The sequence below is a fragment of the Natrix helvetica genome, assembly GCF_964273705.1.
Source record: "Natrix helvetica genome assembly, chromosome: 2".
Taxonomy (NCBI): domain Eukaryota; kingdom Metazoa; phylum Chordata; class Lepidosauria; order Squamata; family Natricidae; genus Natrix; species Natrix helvetica.
In genome coordinates, this window is record NC_138552.1 from 38,594,851 (window position 1) to 38,611,967 (window position 17,117).

The window sequence follows — 17,117 nt, forward strand, 5'->3', positions numbered from 1 at the left end:
ACACACACACACACACACACATGCACACACTTACTTCAGGTGTATTCTTTTTCTTCTTGATAGACTTTGTTTTCTTTTAATTTTTATCTGTAGGCTGCCCAGAGTTGTTATATAATTAGGTGGCCTCAAACGTTAAATAATAAAATAAAAATATGAGAATATAGAAAAAACGGCTGTCATGGACTCATCGTAACAGGAAGTTTTTATGTAATAAGCGTATTGATTGACAGTAGACCTTTGCTTCAGCTTTGGGAACATGTGATCTGATTGTAGATTCTTGTCTAAAATTCATGCACATTTTGAAGAGTTTTAATTCTACTAGATACTGTACCTTTACCTAAACACATCTAATTTTGGATGAGATGAGTCAGACCAATGAGCTACAAAGATCTGGCAGTGTTCCAACCATCAGAGTTTTATTTCCTCTCATCACAACAGCAGTTAGCAAATGCTGAAGGAAATTCAGATTAACTCAGCCACGTTGCCACAGTAATTTCAATACTACATTTTTGAATACTTGGTGGCAGCCTTTGTTCAACATTATCTGAAGGATAACATGATTACCCCAATAGCCTTGCTTTGCCCAAAACACTGAATCCTAAATTGACCATACTGCTTTGATCCACCCTGGAGTATATATGCTGGGTTACTTTATAGTTCACTAGATTTGCTCACAATATTCGGTAAGCAATCATATTTAGTCCAGGAGCTCCTACCTAAATGGTGACATGACAATTGGTGTATCCTGTTAAGTTGAGAAAACATGGAAGTGAATTTAACCTTGGTCAATTGTCCCTTGAGTATCATGTAGAAACTAGGAGGGAAATCTGAATTACAGTGCTGCAGAAATTATGTGGGATAAGCCATATTACAGCTCTTCCAACATACATAACCAAAATTTGTATTTCTAAAGGTGGAACTGGGACTGAGCAAAGTGAAACACTACAATAAATGAATTATGCACCGTGTTTCCACTCGACCCAGAGGGTACGTAGGTGTCTGGCTGCATACATATGCTTCCAGTGCTTAGCAGCTTTCAAAAAGGAAAAGATAGGTAGGAAAGCACGACAAGGCTTCTACACTTGGTCCATTTTCTTCCCCTCCCTCCCCATCTGAGCTCCTCCCATAACGCAAAAGGAGAAACTGTGCTGTGTCTCACTTTGAAATTGGTGCAAGGCTAAGAAGGGGGAGAAAGGAATCTAGGGAGGAAAAAAGGCCCATTAACTCTTCAGGGACCTCAGCAGTGAGGGACGTAGGATCTAGTCTGACAGTTCGTGTTTGAGTGCCCCTGCAAGTCTCTGAAGATTGTTTCAAGGCCTTGTCTCTTTGTCCTCGGCAGGCCCTTGCAAATGTGAGCCCCTTGCTAAGGGAGCAGCTCTCATCACTCCTGTCACTGAGAGCGCTTTGTAGTTTCCTGACTGGGCTGGATTTCGTGGTTGGTGTAGCTTTGTACAAGTGCGCCTGTAGTGCCCTGCACCCTCACAGTTATCACCGGCTTCTCAGCTGAAATGGAAGAGCCTATCCCCCCCCCCCCCACTGATCAGCCCAGCCGGGCTTCCATTCAAGGGCAAATCACCCACTGCTGTCTACAAGACCATCATCTCTGTTAGGTGAGATATTTTGTCTTCCATATGGGTGAGCCAGGCATTGTCACATCCTGTGTTCCTCATTCCCACCCTTGGAGGCCATTCTGGTGACAAATCAGCTGTGGCCTCTTTGGCTTCCTCCACTTCTGTTGCCCTTTACACTCTTTATGAGCTCATGATAACCCAGGAGTCAGAGTGGAGAATAAAGCATCCCATGAATGCTATTCTATCTCCACTAAGTTGCCTGGGTCATCTGGACTTTGCTGTCTTATCATTCCAGCTAGTTCCTTGTGCAGTCAGCAGGCAGGTCACACAATGGGGTGGTGATCAGTCCCCTCCCAACAGGTGGATCACGCAGTGGGATGGTGGTCAGGCAGTTGGTCTCTCCCTCCCTCCCTTTCTCTCTCTCTCTCTGCCCCTCCCTCTCTCTCCCCCTCCTCACTCCCTCTCTCTTTGCTGATCTCTACTTCCACAGCTTCTGCTCATTCATTCTTGCTTCCCTTTCTCTCGGTCTCTGTTTTCCCTTCCTCCTCCTCCTTTCTCTACCTTCCCTCTCAATTCTTTCTCTACCTTTCCTTCAGACTTGCCCCATAGAAACCTCCCTTATTCCTCATTGCCTTTTCTCTCTTTCTATTCCTCGCTTTCCTTTTTCCTTCCCGCCTAAACCTCTCCCTTTTCAAACCTTCTCTTCGTCTCCCCGCCTCTTCCTCTTTTCTTCCGGGCGCGCCGCCTTCTGGGGCTCTGGCAGAGCTCCAGCGTCGGTCGCTGCCCCAAGTCTCACCACCCGCAGCTCAGGTGCCCTTCGCCAGCAGCGCCGATCAGCTGGAGCCGTGCGCGTAGATCCCGGGGCTTCAGCAGAGTTCCGGCAGCGCCCCAATTCCAGCTGATTCCTCCTCCTCCTCCCAAGGCCCCGTGTGCCGCTGCCGGCGACGGCGGAGGCCGGCGGAGCTCCAGCTGAGTTTCACAGCCAGCGCCGATCAGCTGGAACCGTGCGAGCCGGTCCCGTTTCAGTTCATCACTCAGCAACTTGTATATTTTGACTTCAACTCCCAACAGCTGGTGAGTACTTGGTATTACGGAAATTGAAGCCCCACAAATCTGGAAGACAGATTGAGAAAGAGTTACTATGGAGGTAGTAGAAATCAACATCTGGGATACCCTGTATACCTTTGGATGGGTGGGGATAGGCTCGCTAGAATCTATAATGCTGTACTAATTGCAGAAACTTAAATATTTATTATTAGCTTTATGCCCATAAATACTATGGAATGTGTGGCATTTTGCTATAGTTTCATATACTTTAATTATTCAAGGGCAACTCCTGTGCTTCTTGGTTCCAATAAAGGATTAAGAGAGTCTTTTAACGCTGGTCTCATGTTTCTGGATTTGTAATCCAGTGATGGTTTACCTATCCCCATTACTGTAAAAGTGTAACTGCAGATTAAAAACTTACTATAAACTTCATTTTTGTGTAAGTTTATTTTGTGCTGCTTTATTGATTGAATGTTGCATTTATCATTTCCACTGCCTTTTTAATGTTTCTAATATTTTATTGTTGTAATGTATTTATATAAGAGGACTTAATGAGGACTTGATCTTAAAAGGCAATCTTAAATATTTTAATTAATTGAATCATTATAATGGGAACAATTGAATATTCTGAAAATAAATTGGCTATGATAGTAAAGACAAAAAAGTCTGGTTAGTGCCCAGGGCAGTACCTGGAGAAGGTACTGCAAATAAAAGTAGGACTATGGCAAAACAAAGCAAAGATAGTATCAACAAAAATAGGTGCTTGGGTGCAATTCCAAAACATCTGGAGCAGACTAGAGAACACCAGCATTGACAAAATCTCCATTAATTGCAAAAGACAGCTATACTTGGAATAGCTCACCTCCTGTGATAACTTTAATAACATCAAACAATGCCTCCCTATCCCTGATCCTTGGGAAGGATTCATTCAGTAGGTGGATAAAAATGCCAAATGCAGACTAATCATCTGGCTGACTACAACAAGCCATAATATTGATATAAGCATGGTCTGACATGAAGAAAAACCCAATAACCCTTGCTGAAGAAGTCAGTCAAGGAAAGCTTTTGAAATCAGCAAAGGTGAAGGTTAAATATAGAAAAGAAATGAAAGCCAATTTGTTAATTGGAAGAACAAGGCAATATATGAGGAGGAGGAAAAGCTGATATAATATCCACATGGAGTATTAAATAAAGAAACTTGAGTCATTATTTTGGCAGTTCAACAAGAAGCTTTGTGAATTAGTTGTATGAAGGTCAAAATTCAACATGTGACAAACAACAGCAAATGTCACCTTTGTAGTAAAAAGGATGGAACAATTGACTGATCAGTGGCTGCAGCAAAATTTCACAAACTGACTGCAAGCAGTGTCTTGATTAAGTTGACAGAATTGTTCGTTGAAAACTTTGCCAGAGGTTTGGAATTGGATATAGTAAAAACTAGTGTGAACCTCAATTTAAGAAATTTTTTGAAAATGATCCAGTTAAGATCTAATGGGACTTTAAGATCCAAACAGAGAGGCATTTTGTTCATAACATGTCTGATATAACAGACTGAAAAGAAATGAATCTAATTTATTGATGTTTCTATTTTGGGTGATGCTAAGATTAAGGGAAAACAATTGGAAAAAATTACAAAATATCGGAAATTTGTGGATTGAAGTTGACACTTACGTAAAAAGAAATTTATTGTTACACATTGCTTTGCACCCATGGGGCAATTCCTAAAAGATTTCCTCAATATTTGGAAATTCCGAATTCATCAGACCTGAACATTGTAATGTGAAAAATAAATCCCACCATATTCTTAGATGCTATTTAATAATTCTTAGTTCCTTGGTTAGGTTTCCAGTAGTCTTCGACTGTGAATCTAGCTTTAAATTACCCACATGTAATATACAGGTGAAACTCTAAAAGTTAGAATATCGTGCAAATGTTCATTTATTTCAGTAATGCAACTTAAAAGGTGAAACTAATATATGAGATAAGACTCATTACATGCAGAGCAAGATAGTTCAAGCTGTGATTTGTCATAATTGTGATGATTATGGCGTACAGCTCATGAAAACCCCAAATCCACCATCTCAGAAAATTAGAATATTACATGCAATCAATAAAACTTTGGTGGGATGATAACAGTGCTCTGTGCGCCTTCGGCGTTTAGTCATGCATGCCACATGACTACGGAAACGTCTTCGAACAGCGCTGGCTCTTTGGCTTTGAAACGGAGATGAGCACTGCCTTCTAGAGTTGGGAACAGCTAGCACACATGTACAAGGAGAACCTTTACCTTACCTATACATTTTATAAGTAATAAAATTCTTAATTTTTTCAAAGATTTCAGCATATGAAAATGGAGTTGATTATAGGTTTGAGGTTTATAGGTTTCCAGGTTTATAGGTTGATCTGTTGTAACTATTGCATATGCTTATTTGCTAAAAACAATCTTCCTTTTAGGTATCTGAGAATTATATCATCTGTTCTCCAGCAATGTTAATTAATGCTTTGCATCTGCCATAGTAGTGAGAGACCTAGTAATTATTGATAAAGTCCAAATTCTGGAATATGGAATTCTCAGTTCACAATAATCTGGGATAATATTAATCAATAATTCTCTTTAAAAATAATGTAGTTGGATTTTGCTGTCAAGTTTACTCAAATCAGCACGCTAGTCCTTAAGGTCCCTTGCTTATTCAATCTGTTTTCATCTTGGTAAAGCAAATGGTTAAGTTAAATGCTTCCCAGGTTGGAGTACTAAGAAAAATACACATTTTATTGCAAAGTAAAGAACACCAAAATACATTTTTTCTGATTGGTAAGAAAGTAATATCCTATGTTTAACTAGCACAAAAGCTAAAAATTGAAAAGTTTCTTCTTTTTAAATAGTTTTTCCATGCACAGAAATGTATTACTTCAAAAGTGTTTCCTAACTTGGTATCCTTCAGATGCCCTTCTGTAGCAAAGTGATTAGGCATGAGTCCAATCCCTACTGTATGTTGAATTTTCCATTTTTCTCTCTTTCCTTTCCTTTGGGAGATAGGTAATATGTACAGAGTTCACAGTTTCTGCCAATGTTAACACTTCAATTTCTTGACAGATGTCACTCAACTTGGTTGATGCAGATTTCTATTTGGAAGAGAATAAATTCAAGCAATATTGTACAGAATTTCTTCAATATTCACAAAGAATTGGGGATGATTGGCAATGGAGAAGCATAAAGGTATGGGCAAATTTCAAGTCTTAAGCCATTTATGACAAAGACTTCCCAAGAGCAGTTGTAACCAAGTTATGATTTATTGTACTTTGATAATTATACTGTTAAAAGATCCAAATTTATGTAATTTGATTTCTGAAAGCTTTTCTTCCAAGAATTTTAACAATAAGATGTTTTATCTAAGTTTAGTTCTTACTTGGCCTATGGTTCTTTTTTAAAGCACTGTATTTTTCTTAAAAATTTAATGTGGTATTTAATTTCAATTATTAAATACAAGTATTAGGATACTTTCAACAAAATATAACAGAACAAAATAAAATAGACATTGAGAATTGGCTATTCTTTTCCTTTATAAATATTTTAAACCTGCTTTTTAAAAAAAAAAAACCTGAAAATTACAAAAATAACCAGTGTAAACACTTTCCTCTCCTTTTTTCTTTAAAACAAACAAAAATCTACAGTGATGAGCCAACAATTAAATTATCATAGGACACCTAAAAATCTAAATAAAAGCAAAAAAAAAAAGTAAAAGTATTTAAGTATATACTTTGAAACTGCTTGCGTGGGGAAGAATATTTTGTCTTTACAAATCACTAAAGACAGGGCTTTTTTCTTTTTAAGAGAGATGGATTTCTTTGAACACTGTAAGTTTTCCTTTTGTGAAATGTTTTGATGATGTTTACTTATAACTAGACAAGCCTTGTTGACAACCATTTTCTGAATAGATGGGCTTTTGTTGTAGCCATATTGCTTGCATATAGAACAAACGACCCAAAGATTGGGCAGCACTTTAATTATTGCTTTAATCCTATCTGATTTTCTGTGATTTTCTATCGGTGCTCCACTCTGCTGATACTGACATTTCTTTATCATAAATGTAATACACATATGAAATACGATAAGTACATGTTTTGCATAGAGAAGCTTCTAGATTGAATTTCTAGCATCTGAAGATAGAATAAGAAAAAAATACTCTTTGGAATTCATGGAGAGCTGCAGCCAGTCAGTGAGCTGTAAATCACAGTGAATTAGATGCACCAGTGGTGTGACTTTACAGAGGATACTCATGTATGTTTTTGTAGTTGTATTTCAGTTCTAGGACTTTGGGCATAAGTACTATTGGAAGAGGGATAGGAACTTTTAGATACATAAGGACTCCTACTGTGTTCTTCTCTAAATGCAGTGATAAATAAATTATTTGTAATACTATATATGCAATGGCCTTAACAAACTATAGAGACATTTCTGTAATAATTTTTGTAAAGTTTATTTTTTTAAAGTTCTGCTTCATCATTGATTCATACGAGATTGTTTATCACACAACTTTGATATTCTTGCTATTAGCTAATTTCAGTGCTTTCACTTTTTGAATATCCTTCTACTCTAGAGCAGGGCTGTCAAACTTCCGGCCCATGGGCTGGATGTGTCATGTGCTGGCCACATCCATGCCTGGTTTAGGGAAGGGGGAAAAAGTCCCAATACATCACGTGATGCCGTCTTTTTTTTTTTTTAATTGTTCAAATTTTTATTGGTTTTAAAAAAACATTTCAAGGAAAAAAGGGTTATAGGGTTATAAAACATTTTGACAGCTACATCGTGCAGGGGGGAGAAGCCCCCCCAGGTCTTGCAACTTTTACAAACAATGATAGAAAAATATCAACATTTACCTAAGTATTAGCAGTTTTAAATTTAACACAAAATCATCAGTATGTTTCAATCATTTGTTTTGTATCACTTCCATAAAAGTACATTGTAGCAACAATTGCAATAGTGTTCCAAATCACTTTTGTGATCTGAGTCTTCTAGCTGTTGCATCCTCTCTCCCATCCACCGGCTGAGCCTCAGCCCCTCCCTCCTTTGTTTCTTGTGTAACATCCCCCATTTCACCTAAAAGAGCACTGTGTTTTTTAGTGAAAGCCTCTGCTTCCACTGGTGTGTGAATTCTAATTCTGCTGCCCTCCCAAAAAATCAGCATGCCTTCTGGAAATAGCCATCTAAACCAGACCCCATTATTATATAATTTTTTTGCTAAGTAGGAATATTTCCTTCTATTATCTCTTACTTTCTTTGGGATCTGTTTAAGAATGGCTATTTCTTTATCTTTATATTTTAGTGGTCCTCCCCTTTGAGTTCCTAGAACCTCATCTCTTGTAGTTTTTCTAAGAAATTTGATATGAACTTCCCTTGGAACGTTGTGTGTTCTTGCATAGGCTGAGTTAACCCTATAGATCAAATCAATGTCCCGCCAAAGCTGTTGTTTATCTCTATTAATATACTCTGCTAGTATTGTGATGCCGTCTTGACGACATGAGTTTGATACCCTTGAACTAGAGAAAATAAAGAAAAAGATGGAAAAAGAACTTTTTCCCCAAGTTCTTTGAAATTCCAAAAGTTTTGTCAAGCTACCCTTGCTGCTTTATCCAAAAGTCGTATTTTTTCCCAACAGCCACCCTTTCCACAGATATTTTGTTCAGATTGTACTTGCTTCTATTGGCTTTTCAGCTACAGATTCCTCTTGACATGTGTCTGGATTCCCTCAATCTCAAGTCCATCCATTCATTACAGAAGTTCCAGCAATCCTCAATGTTGAGGTTTCTACCATAGCCTTTATTGTCATTGTACAAAATAAATACAACGGAATTGGTTACTTCTGCCTGTTACATATTTTTTTCCAAACATATGGGCCTGCTCTCTGGTATTTTAATTGGGTATGAAGCTGCTAGATGTCTAATCTAACAGTTGAGTGGGTACTGACAAGATAAAAATTTTTTTTACACTTAGACCATTTTATATTATGCCCCCTCCATCAGGACATCTCATCCTGCCACAAATGTATATTAAAGTAAATTTACATGTACCGTATTTTTAGGAGTATAAGATGCACCCTTTTTCCTCAAAAAAGAGGCTGAAAATCTGGGTGCATCTTATACACTGAATACAGCATTTTTTGCCTCCCGAAGCCCCACCCCCCTTCACCAAAATGGCCGTGCATAGCCTTATGGAGGTTTTCAGAGAGCTCCTGGGGGCTGGAGAGGGCAGAAATGAGCAAAAAGTGGCTCATTTTTTTGCTCAATTTCCCACCCCCCCCCAGCCCCCAAGAGCACTCTACAAGCTTCCATAAGGCTATGCATGCAATTTTTTTGAGAAAAAACTGGCCCGATTTAGCAAAAACAGGCCATTTTTTGCTCATTTTGGGGGGTTAGGGTGCTCCCAGGAGCACTCTGCAAGACACCCCCAAGGCTATTCATGCCTTTAAAAAAAAAACTGGGCCTGTTTTCGCGAAAAATGGGCCGTTTTTTGGAGGTTTGCAGAGTGCAAAAACTCCCCCCCCTTTGGAAAGCTCTTTAACTGATTGATGAGAATTACATTGATCAAGTGCTGTGCCAGAAGAAACAAAATCTTAGGTGCTGCAGATTGTCAGCGATTTTCTTCTCTAGCACATGGATAAATACACCTGGAAACATCTACCTACCTACCTACTGTATTTCTCTCTCTCCCTCCCTTCCTCTCTCTACCTACCTACCTACTCTCTCTTTCTCCCTACCTATCTACTGTATTTTTCTCTATTTCTCTCTCTCTCTCTACCTACCTACCTACCTACCTACCTACCTACCTACCTACCTACCTACACACTCTCTCTTCCAACCTACCTACTGTATTTCTCTCTCTCTTTCTCTCTCTCTCTATCCCTTTATCTATCTACCTACCTAAGCTACTCTCTCCCTCTCCCTACCTACTGTATTTCTCTCTCTCTCTCTCTCTCTCTCTCTCTCTCTCTCTCTCTCTCTCTCTCTCTCTCTCTCTCTCTTTCTCTATCCCTTTATTTACCTACCTAACTACTCTCTCTCTCTCCCTATCTATCTACTGTATTTCTTTCTCTTTCTCTTTCTCTCCCTCTCTATCCCTTTATCTACCTACCTACTTTTTAAAAATTTGCCTCTTCAAAACCTCTGAAAAATATGGTATTTATGCTTAGCACAAAATTCAAATGAGATTTATTTCATACAGTGTGATTTTGCTTCTAATTTTAAATATATAAATCCACGATTTGCCAATTTGTGAGATTGAATGCAATGTTTAGTAGGGGACTTTATAGCACGATATTGAATATGTACTGTAGTATGTTTTTCCTACTCAATAAGCCTATGTTTTTGTTCTACTTAGATTTGGTTTGCAACTATAGTCTTTACGGCATGTACAGTCATAGTTCGTTCCAGCAAAAGTACATTCTGAATTTGGCTCATTAGGTTTTAATGGGAACATAAATATAAGATGCCAGTAAAAGCAACTAAGGACAAAGTAATTTTCTTGAAAAGAATTAGTTTTGTGTTCAAATGTACACTGACAAAAGTACATATATTTATTTTAGGTGAAATTTTGATGAAAGAAATGCTAAAACAGCCTATGGCACTACGATAGATAGATGGATGGATGGATGGATGGATGGAGGGAGGGAGGGAGGGAGGGAGGGAGGGAGGGACGGACAGGACAGGACAGGACAGGACAGGACAGGTAGACAGACATGGATAATGTGGCTTAGAGGAGAGAATATGCTGAAAAGAGAGATATATTGATTTAAAATTAAAGCAAATGAAATAAACTTGTCAGAAATGATATATTATCCAAAGAGTTAAATTTATAGTTACATTTGCAGACTTATCAAGTAATTTAATGGTGCATTAATGGAGTTTGAACAGAGATTGTTTTGAATAGAATCCTTTTATATCAGCTGTTGCACATACGCTTTTTGTGTGTGTTTCTCTAAAATAAAACATAATGAAACAGCTAATAAAAACCCCAATTTGTTTGTGCTTTCTTTGAGAAATGAGCTGTTAATATGCAGCTACTGTTTATTACATACCATGCATTTTAGTTGTCTTTTAGTAGATATTGTTACCAGGAATCCATGCTGTGTTACACATTTTAATCCCATAACGCCTTTTTAAAAAATACCCATGTCAAAAACATGTTTAATTTTCTTAAATGAGCTAACATGTAAGAAATGTATAACTAGGTTTGGTTAATAGTACCTGGAACAGTTTTTTGCAGGATAATTTTTGTTTTGTGGTATAGTGGTAGATGATAAATCATGTTTTCCGAAGGTTTTGTGCAAGCAGAAACCTGGCGTAGAAGCAGTTTCTTGGATCTATACCTTAATAAGAGAAATGTGATTCTTGTGAGTTATCCGTATTTTTTGGATATAAGACACACCGGACTATAAGACGCACCTTAATTTACAGGAAGAGAACAAGAAAGAAATAGCTTTTGGCCTCCGCATGTTGCATTTTTGTCCTCCTCGGGCCCCAGAAGCACTCTGCAGTGCTCTGCATGGCCCATTTTTGCAAAAACTCTACTAGTTATTGGCCTGCAGAGTGCTTCTGGGGGGCTGGGAGAGCAAGAACACGACACATGGAGGGCTTGGAAGCCCAAAACAGGCCGATTTATTGCAAAAATGAGATGTGGGAGCACTGCAGAGTGCTTCTGGGGGCTTGGGAGGGCAAAAACACCCGTATTTGGTCTATAAGACGGACCTAAATTTCCACTTTTAGGAAAACTGCAGTAAGCAGATTTTTTCCCCATCTCTATTTCGCACTACAGTTGAATTGGTATAATGCAGGAATTATTGGATCCCAATACCCAGAATCTCCTATCAGTATGGACAGTGATGATGAATGCTGGGATTTATAATTCACTAACATCTGGGGATTGTTCATCCTTGAATGCTCACTAATGAGAACATTATTGTACAGTCTTTGGAATTGATGATTGCATATGGATTTTGAGAAATGTTATCAGGAACATATTGGGAGGTATAGAGGAGAGTGATTAAAATAGCAAGTAAATGTATCTAGAGCAGAAATTTGTGAGTCTCATCAATCTTTAAAAATATTTCTCCCCTGTTACAGGCGAAGTTTTTCCATTTTAGCCAGGGTTAAAATCCATTTTTTAAATATCAAAATTAATGGCAACTCAAAACTCTAGTGAAGAACAATAGTGCGTATCTCTGATACAAAGCAGAAATGGACAACCCAGGATATCCCCAGATTGTAGAACTAAATTCTACAACCTTCTGTTGTTTAATTCTCAGTAATATGTTTTCAGCCATGGTATGTTTTCACTCCCCAAAATGGAATCTGGACATATTTATTGTGGTCCTTGGAGAACAAACAAAATATAATGTGGTTTCTAATTGTTGGAAGCAATTAGAAGCAATTGTTGGAACCCTTTCTACCTTTATACAAAGCTACACAGCAGTAATATAAACAGCAATAGATAGGTAGATTATGTGCCTGAGATTTTCAATTACTACCAATCTTCTCCACAATGAACTATCCCTATTCCAGTGGTGGATTACTACTGGTTCGGTGAGCGCACACCAGATGTGCGCATGCACTATTGAACAAAAAATAATGGCAAAAAAAGGAAAACAGAGCGGCAATTCAAGCTGCTGCCCCAGATTAGCTGGGCTTCAGAAACTGAAATAAAGGTAAGTATAACCCAGGGGCGGGTGGGTGAGCCCACTTTCAAGGGAATAGAGAACCAGTTTGCTCTCTGTTTGAAGGCAGCACTACTGGTTCGAGAGAACCAGTCCGAACCAGTAGGAACCCACCACTGCCCTAATCTGTTTTGTGAAATTGCCCAACAGTGTACTTATCAGTGTAATTGAGTCCATGTACCTTCCTGCTTTCAGCCTCCATTTATTTCTGTTCTGGCTGGGAGAACGCGGGCGGACAAACGAAGGCGAGCCAGGACTTTATAAAGGCTAACAGTTTTAATGCTAACAGGTTGCCAAACGCGGCACTTCACAATCCACGCGTCTCAGCTAACTGACAACAGTTGAGCCCCGTTTGACAGCTCTTTATATATACCGGCTGTCAAACAGGTAACCAATCAGGAGCGAGAACAGTGCCCCCTAGTCAATGGACCAGAGGGAAAACAATAGAACATAGCCATTTCTTTCCATCTTTCTCTGAATTAGAGCCTTTTTCAGAGACCTGATTTGTTGCATAATATGTTTGAAGTAGAATATTTTGATAGGTAGATAGGTATAGACATATCACATCATTTGAATATTTTTTTCAAGGCCTTCATGGATGCTCTATCAGGTGCTAGTTTTCCTGGCTGCTTGTTTCTTTATAGTTGATAGTTGCTCCTAAAAGGCAGAAACTATTCACCATTTTGATACCTTCATTGTCAAATCTAGGGTTGGTTGTTGCAATTGCTATCATTAGATTGGTTATCTTTATATTTAATTTTAGTCCTACTTATTCACTGTGCTCTTTGACTTTTGGTACCAAGGCTTGCGGATCCTTTGCGTTTTTGACTGTTGGTAGTATCATCAGCATAGTGCAGGTTATTTATATATTTTTTCATTCAGTTTTACAACCTTAGCTTCTTCCAGTCCAGCTTTCCTTAATATAATGCTAATATATTCAGCATATAGATTGAATAAATAAGGGGAGAGTATGCAGCCTTGTCGTATTTTTTTTTAACCAACCTGGAATGAGTCTATTTTTCTGTGATTTCCCAACTTCTTTATACATTTCCCAGGAAGATAATGGGAAATCAGGGATTCCCATTTTTCTTGGCCCTTTCCACAGCTTGATTTGATCAAAACAATGAAGCACATACTTACTTCTTTTTTCTATTCTTTAGCTCTCTCAGATATCCAGCATCAGCTATGATATCTCGTGTTCCCTGGCTTTTCTAAAGCTAATCTGAACATCTGGCATCTATTTTCCCATGTAGGGCTATAATCTGCATGGGATGATCCTTATTTTGCTAGCATGTGAAATTAAAGGTATTAAGGATACTAACTTCCTTCCAGAGGGACACGGTGGCTCAGTGGCTAAGATGCTGAGCTTGTCAATCAGAAAGGTCGGCAGTTCAGTGGTTCGAATCCCTAGTGCCGCGTAACGGAATGAGCTCCCGTTACTTGTCCCAGCTTCTGCCAACCTAGCAGTTTGAAACCATGTAAAAATGCAAGTAGAAAAATAGGGACCACCTTGGGAAGGTAACAGTGTTCCGTGTGCCTTTGATGTTCCATCATACCAGCCACATGACCATGGAGACGTCTTCGGGCAGCACTGGCTTTTGGCTTTGAAATGGAGATGAGCATCGCCTCCTAGAGTCGTGAATGACTAGCACATATGTGCCAGGGGAACCTTTTACCTTTAACTTCCTATAGCCTTCTGACTTGGTAAGGCTTGAAGTTTACCTAACTTCATCTTCTGTTACATGTAAGTAGAGAATATCTTCTAATATCTAATATTGGATATCTAATATCTAATAATCTTCTATTGAATACCTTGACACCTCTACTATATACAGTTTCCCTTTTTTCTCCATGAATTGGCTGCTATCTATCCATTGGCATTCTTTAATGCAGGAGTGTCCAAACTTGGGAACTTTAAGACTTGTGGACTTCAACTCCCAGAATTCCCCAGCCAGCATAGCTGGCTGGGGAATTCTGGGAGTTGAAGTCCACAAGTCTTAAAGTTCCCAAGTTTGGACACCCCTGCTTTAATGTACCAATTTGAGATTAGAACATTCTTCTGACGTATAGGATCGCTTGAAAGACTTTCCTTGCTTTCCATGTTTGTTTCCATCTTCAGTGTCTTTACAGATATTATTACAATACTGCTTTCTGTCTCTTCTAACAGGTCTCTGAAACTCCTTCTGATATGTTTGTCTTTTTTGGCTTTTTGACTTTGGCTTTCTTCTTTATTTTGCCATTTCCACTGTTTGTTCTGCCATCTAGTTTGCTTTTCTCACTTGCTTCATTTTTGGCAGTCTTAGCAACTTCTTTAAGTTCATTACATAATTCCCCCAGCTTTCTATTAATGAGAAACAGAAATTCAAGTGGATCCTGATATACTCCTTGAAAATAGTGGCTACATTAATAAGGTAAAGGTAAAGGTTCCCCTTGCACATATGTGCTAATCGTTCCCAAATCAAGGGGGCGATGCTCATCTCCATTTCAAAGCCGAAGAGCCAGCACTGTCCGAAGACATCTCCGTGGTCATTTGGCCAGCATGACTAAATGGCGAAGGCACACAGAATGCTGTTACCTTCCCAGCAAAGGTGGTCCCTATTTTTCTACTTGCATTTTTACATGCTTTCGAACTGCTAGGTTGGCAGAAGCTGGGGCAAGTAACAGGATCTCACTCTGTTATGTGGCGCTAGGCATTCGAACCACCAAACTGCCGAACTTTCTGATCAACAAGCTCAGCATCTTAGCCGCTGAGACACCGCGTCCCTAAAAAATGGCTACATTGATAGCTTACAGCTTACGCCCACAGTTGTGGCTAGAATTTCAATTGCTGCAATGTGGTTGTAAAATGAGAAATCATGAGATTACATCACTTTGTGACTGCAATCTTGGCAATCCAGGTTGCTGTCATTAAGTGAAATTTACCAGTTGTTAGCCAAATACCCAACCTGATCTAAACCATTTTGGTTTTAGACCCTTCTAGGTCCAAGCTTCAATTCCCCCTACCTGCCTATCTCCCCTCCATCTTTGCCCTTTTGGCTATCTTAGACCCTGCCCTGCAGCAAGCAGCCTCGGAACCAAGCAGATCTGGGGGCTGCTTGCCATTCTCTGCAAGCCCGAGCTGAATCCCAGTTACCCTCACTATCCAGCACCCTGTTACCTCAGCTGACCTTTGTTGTCTTCTTGATTCAGCTGCTGCTGAGGCATGCCTGGCCTGGCTGCTAATCATACAGGGCTGACATTATGGGGTAAAAAAAAGCAGATGGAGCTTAAAGGGGCCTCAGCATTCCATCGGGATACTTTCGTTCTAAGAAAAGGGGGGGGGGAGAGGCATGAAAAATCCCTTCCTTGAGCTGGAATGTGCCAATGTTCTTGGGATTACTTGTATAATATGACATATTCAGATTTTATGAATTTCTTTGATTTATAAAAGTTTAATCCATGTTTCAGTAGTAAATAACCAATTCCAATGTGAGGATAATTAAATACAATACAATACAATACAATAGCAGAGTTGGAAGGGACCTTGGAGGTCTTCTAGTCCAACCCCCTGCCTAGGCAGGAAACCCTACACCATTCCAGACAAATGGCTATCCAATATCTTCTTAAAGACTTCCAGTGTTGGGGCATTCACAACTTCTGAGGCAAGCTGTTCCACTGATTAATTGTTCTAACTGTCAGGAAGTTTCTCCCCAGTTCTAAGTTGCTTCTCTCCTTGATTAGTTTCTACCCATTGCTTCTTGTTCTACCTTCAAGTGCCTTGGAGAATAGTTTGACTCCCTCTTCTTTGTGGCAACCCCCACAAAACCATTTACAGTACCTTTTAAGCAGCTGAAACTTCTAAAAATAAAATATTTAAAACCAGCTTAAAAACAAGCTACTTGACAATAATTAATAAGACCAGAAGGCACAATAGCCCAAAGTTGAACTATACCCAGGTAAACATTATGACCCTGGGTACTTCTGGGGAAATTCCACTACTAGGGTACTTATTTCAAGAATGCCTTTTCTAGGGTCACAACACACGGTAGCAAATTGCTGGAAAATATGGCATTCCCAGTAGGTCTTAACAGACAGTTACATAAGGACAACCTATAGGTATCCAGGTTAATATCTTATAAGGCTACTGTGAATTTGGCTTGATAGCAAATTGGGAACAAGCATTAACACTAACAAATAAACACTAACACTTTTAAAATAGATTTTAAAAAAACATCTTAGTGGTACTCCCCTTCAACAAACATGTAAAAGTTAACCAGCATTCGGGATGAAATAGATTGTTATGGAATCTTTCACCTTAACTGGCTTGGAATTATCCAGTTTTGTTCCTGAATATTACCCCATAGATACAAGTGGGGTAGTACAGTGTCTCTAACTTCCAATATACAGATTCATTTCACAGGGATATTATGGTCAAAAGCTGCCAGCAAATCAACGAGAATAAAAAGCTGTAATCTCTCTTCTTTTTTGTAAAAATCAACCACCACCAAACCAAGGGTGATTTGGTCTTTTAACAGGTTTCACCCTGTAAACTGGGCGAGTCACCTAAACTGAGATATATCTAGATACATTCTAGCTGATAAAGAGTATTTCAAGCTACTAAGCACCATATTAAGACATTTATAATACTTAAAGTCCAAAAAACCTTCACATTTTAAAAATTAAGTTAGCAGTTTTAATTATACTTTTTCATTCTTACAGAACTCTTTAGTACATTTCTGGGTCTATGTACTTTAATGTTTAATTTTAGAAAGTGCTATTTCACATTCTCCTGTTTTACAGATGGTAAATTTTT

General features: G+C 38.9%; 1 protein-coding gene across 2 annotated transcripts in view; it reads left to right on the forward strand.

Annotated features, from left to right (window-relative positions):
• Positions 1-2,109: 2,109 nt before the first annotated feature.
• The window catches only part of ATG10 (autophagy related 10), a 131,546-nt gene continuing 116,538 nt past the window's right edge, over positions 2,110-17,117 (forward strand). The window contains exons 1-2 of one of the 2 annotated variants that reach the window (XM_081944548.1): positions 2,110-2,645; positions 5,713-5,835. In XM_081944548.1, coding sequence (XP_081800674.1) covers positions 5,713-5,835 — 123 coding nt within the window. In that variant the 5' untranslated portion in view covers positions 2,110-2,645. The remainder of the gene's footprint in view (positions 2,646-5,712; positions 5,836-17,117) is intronic. The other variant, XM_081944547.1, reaches the window with a different exon arrangement.